Below are 4,678 nucleotides of genomic sequence, written 5' to 3' on the forward strand. Positions count from 1 at the left end.
TTAAGAGAGATGAGTCCCTTGACTATCCCAAGGAAGAGTGGGTAGCAGACACAAGTTATTTTATGCATCAGGAAAACGGGAGGGCTAGATATGCTCTTATTAGTCAGCACAAGATAATCAAGGCACAAACCTCGCTGGCCTCTACCTCAGCTCAAAAAGCTGAGTTAATCGAACTTACTAGAGCCCTGCAGGTTGGGAAAGGATTTCAAAGTTGACATTACACTGATTCTACCTATAATTTTTGAGTGTTTCATGCTTATGCTGTAGTTTAGAATGGGTAGGGACTCCTGACCACTAAGGGCTTTTCCATACAACATCACTCAGATTTTGAGCTTGTTAGAATTCTGCTTTCTGCCAAAAAAAAGTGACTATAGGGGAACCACAGCTTAGGTGCAGACATGGCCAAGTCCAAGGACCACACCACACACCAGTCCAGAAAATCACACAGAAATGGTATCAAGGAACCCCGATCACAAAGATACGAATCTCTTAAGAGGGTGGACTCCCAGTTCCTGAGGAACATGCGCTTTGCCAAGAAGCACAACAAGAAGGGCCTAAAGAAGATGCAGGCCAACAACACCAAGGCCATGAGTGCATGTGCCGAGGCCATCAAGGCCCTCTTAAAGCCCAAGGAGGTTACTCCCAAGATACCAAAGGGTGTCAGCTGCAGGCTTAATCGACTTGCCTGCATTGCCCACCCCAAGCTTGGGAAGCGTGCTTGTGCCCGCATTGCCAAGAAGCTCAGGCTCTGCCGGCCAAAGGCCAAGGCCAAGGATCAAACCAAGGCCCAGGCTGTAGCTCCAGCTGCAGTTCCAGCTCAGGCTCCCAAATGTGCCCAGGCCCCTACAAAGGCTTCAGAGTAGATATCTCTGTCTGCCAACATGAAGACAGAAGGACTGGTGTGACTCCCCTCCCACCCTGGGCTGCCATCTACATGGGGCTGGGGTCCCCCTGTGCTGTTTGAACAAATAAACCTGAGGCAGGAAAAAAAAGTGACTATAATTCATTGCAGAGGACATCAAAAGAGAGATTGACCGTGTAAAAGGGAAATGCCCATGTAGATGCAGCAGCTGAGGTCGCGGCACTGAAAGGGCCAATGAAAGCTTATGACCATGCTGGTCAGCATACACAGAGCTGGGCCAGAATCCTCTGAAGAAGAACAAAAATGGGCCAAGGATTGCAGTTTAGTCCAGGACCCCTCTGGCTGGCTGATGGTAATAAATTACTAATGCCAAGTACCAATCGTAGGAAAATAAGCACTTTCGTGACTCTTTTCACCCTAGAAGGGATTCTTTCAGTTAATGTCTCATTTGTTTATGGGGATACATCTTTTCAAGACACTAAAGCAGGTGACTCAGCCCTGTGAGCTCTGTGCCTGAAATAACCCAAACAGCAGGCAATTTTCTCCTCCTCCAGTTAAACCTGTCCAACATTGAGGAACCTATCCAGGTGAGGACTGGCAACCCTAATTTATTCAGATGCCCTTCTGCAGGAGAGTCAAATATTTGCTAATGCTTACTGATACCTTCACTGGTTAGATCAAAGCATTCCCCACCCTATCTGAAAAGTTTTTATCAGAAGAAATAATTCCTCCGTTTGGGTCATCTAAAAACCTGCAAAGTGACAATGGCTCATCTTTTCACAGCAGGCGAATCCCAATACCTATCCTCAGCTTTAGGAATCACCTTCACTCTGCGTACAGACTGCAGTCCTCTGGAAGGTGAAAGGGCTAATCATACTCTAAAGAAGACTGGCTAAATCAGAGGCCTGACTATCTCTAACACCCATAGCTTTTTGCGGGTTTGAGCTGCTCCAAAGGAAAACTTATAATTAAGTCCTGTTGAGTTAACATAAGGAAGGCCTTTCCTAACCACAGATCTCCTAATAGATAAAAGGACTCATCAATTACAAAAATATGTCATTGATCTAGGATAGGTGCAAAGGCACTCTGTGAAAATGGAAACAGAAGGCTTCCTCTCCCACATGGGAGGAAATCCAGTTTCAGCTCAGCTAGGGTTTTACTCTTATTGAAGACGTGGGAGGAAGTTCTCCAGCTAACCAGCTTTCCCCAACGTGGAAAGGACTGCAGCAAGGTCACCTGAGCTCTCCAACAGATGTTAAACTCCAGGGGATTCACAGGTGGGTACACCAATGTGGAAGCAAAGCTGTTGCTTATTCTGTGAGCCCAATTCGAGGCTGGGGGTGGTGGGCGTGGGGCTATTTAAGCGTTGGTGGCACGCGGGCCCTGCCGCTGCGTGTCTGCTCCTCCTAGCATTTCTCTTGCCTCCCTAGTCCATCCTTGGCCTCGAGGGAGCTCATGCTCACGCTGACCGGGCAGTGCGGGAACCAGATTCGCACCAAGGTTGGTGGCTGGGGTTCTGAGGGCCCAGAGCTGGCCTGCCAGTTGGCTGGGGAAGATGTTGGCAGTGGCGGGGGTGGTGCTTCTGCATTGCTACCCCTCGGTTCCCTGCCCGGGATGCAGTGGAGCTGGGTGGCTGGTGAGGTGGCCAGGGTGGACTCCCAGGGACCCGGCAGCCTGTGGGTTGAGGTTGGAGTGGGAGTGGGAGAGGGGCTGGGGCACCTCCAGCTCCCTGGCCTCCATGGCCCAGCCCTGACTTGTCTGGTCCCTCCTGTCTCTCGCAATTCTGGGAGGTGATCTCTGATGAAAATGCTATCTACCCTGCTGGCACCTATGATGGGGACAGCAACTGCGGGTGGAGTGCATCAATGTGTACTACAACGAGGCCAGCGGTGAGGCCCCAGTCCTTCCCCCACCACCCTCCTGTGAACGGCCGCCCTTCTCTCTCTGATGTCCTCCCATCCCCCTCAGGTGGCAGGTATGTGGCCCGCGCTGTGCTCGTGGATCTGAAGCCGGGTAGCATGGACTGTGAGCTCCAGGCCCTTCGGGCGAATCTTCAGGCCGGACCACTTCATCTCTGGTGAGCTGCGGGTGAGGATGGGGGTGCAGCTTCTTAGCCAGGGCAGCTCAAAGTCAAGGAATGCCCCAAGGTCACTGCTGTTAGAACTGTGGAGCCAGGGCCCCGAGCACCCTCCTATGCTCTGAGTCACTCAATCTCCCTCTCCTACATGGACTTTGGGAGACAGCCCAGTTGTCTCCTCAAGGTGAGGAGCTGCTGATGTAATCTCCCTGCAGGGAGCTGAGCTGGGGCCTGGCTGCTGCCTTTCCTGGGAAAGGGCAGGAACCACCTGCAGGGAGGTCTGTTGTTGGGCTGTTTCAGGTTTGGCTTCTGACTTAATTTCTAACGGGAGAAGCTGCTGTCCTGTAACTTTAGGGCAGGGGGTTCCACCTGCTCCACCTGCAGGCTGAATGGTGCTTTCACCTCACATGTGACACTTGGCCCTTTTTGCATTGTGATGGTGACCACTGATGACCTGGCCACCGGGTGACTGGCTATACTGTCTTACAGGTCAGTGTGGGGCCAGGAATGACTGGACCAAGGGGCACTACACAGAAGGTGCAGAGCTGATGGAGTCCGTGATGGACATTGTGAGGAAGGAAGCTGAGAGCTGTGACTGCCTGCAGGGTTTCCAGCTGACCCACTCCCTGGGTGGAGGGACTGGGTCTGGGATGGGTACCCTTCTCATCAGTAAGATCAGAGAGGAGTACTCAGACAGGATCATAAACACATTCAGCGTTCTGCACTCACCCAAGGTGTCAGACACGGTGGTGGAGCCCTGTAATGCCACCCTCAGTCCACCAACTCAGAAAATGCAGATGAGACCTTTTGCATTGATAACAAAGCTCTCTGTAACTTCTGTTCCAGAATCCTTAAACTACCACACCCACCTATGGTGACCTGAATCACCTGGTGACTGCTACCGTGAGTGGGGTCACCACGTGCCTGCTCTTCCCAGGCCAGCTGAATGCTGACCTTAGGAAGCTGGCCGTGAACATGGTCCCGTTTCCCTGGTTGCACTTCATGCCTGACTTTGCCTTGCTGACCAGCTGGAGCGACCAGCAGTACCTGGCCCTCACCGTGGCTGAGCTCACCCAGCAGATGTTTGATGCCAAAGTATGATGGCTGCCTGTGACCCCTGTCATGGCCACTACCTAACAGTGGCTGCCATTTCCAGGGGTCACATGTCCATGAGGGAGGTGGATGAGCAAATATTCAATATTCAAAACAAGAACAGCAGCTGCTTTGCTGACTGGCTCCCCCACAATGTAAAAACAGCTATCTGTGACATATTAGCCAAGGGGCTAAAAATGTCAGCCACCTTCATCAGCAACAACAGCCATCCAGGAGCAATTCAAGCATGTCTCAGCAGTTCACTGCTATGTTCAGGTGTAAGGCCTTCCTGCACTGGCACATGGGTGAGGGCATGGATGAGATGGAGTTCACCGAGGCCGAGAGCAACATGAATGACCTGGTGTCTGAGTACCAGCAGTACCAGGAAGCCACAGCCGAGGATGTGGCCTAGAGCCTTCTCTTTCTGGGTAAAGGGGGAAAGCAGTGTGGATTCTTTAGTGTGTTCTGATAGCCATGTGCCACTACCACACTTGTTCTTTGTGTGTTCACATCTCCTGTTGCTTTTAAAGCACAGTCATAGTATGTGGTTTTGCCTAATAAAGTATTCTCATAGCATCTTGTTTCACCTCCAACTTCTTTCTATAAGCCCTCTGGGCACGCTGCCAGATGGGCATAGTGGAACTGCA

General features: G+C 51.5%; 1 protein-coding gene and 1 pseudogene across 1 annotated transcript; both read left to right on the top strand.

Annotated features, from left to right (window-relative positions):
- The first annotated feature begins 398 nt into the window (after positions 1-398).
- LOC105731032 (large ribosomal subunit protein eL29-like) lies at positions 399-863 on the top strand. Its single transcript, XM_064374417.1, has one exon. The coding sequence runs from the start codon at positions 399-401 to the stop codon at positions 861-863; it is 465 nt and encodes a 154-aa protein (XP_064230487.1).
- Positions 864-1,165: 302 nt separating this feature from the next.
- LOC105731026 (tubulin beta-8 chain-like) lies at positions 1,166-4,443 on the top strand (annotated as a pseudogene).
- The last annotated feature ends 235 nt before the right edge of the window (positions 4,444-4,678 follow it).

Source organism: Aotus nancymaae, unplaced genomic scaffold, assembly GCF_030222135.1.
Source record: "Aotus nancymaae isolate 86718 unplaced genomic scaffold, 86718_ANA_hifiasm-v0.15.2.pri h1tg000010l, whole genome shotgun sequence".
Taxonomy (NCBI): domain Eukaryota; kingdom Metazoa; phylum Chordata; class Mammalia; order Primates; family Aotidae; genus Aotus; species Aotus nancymaae.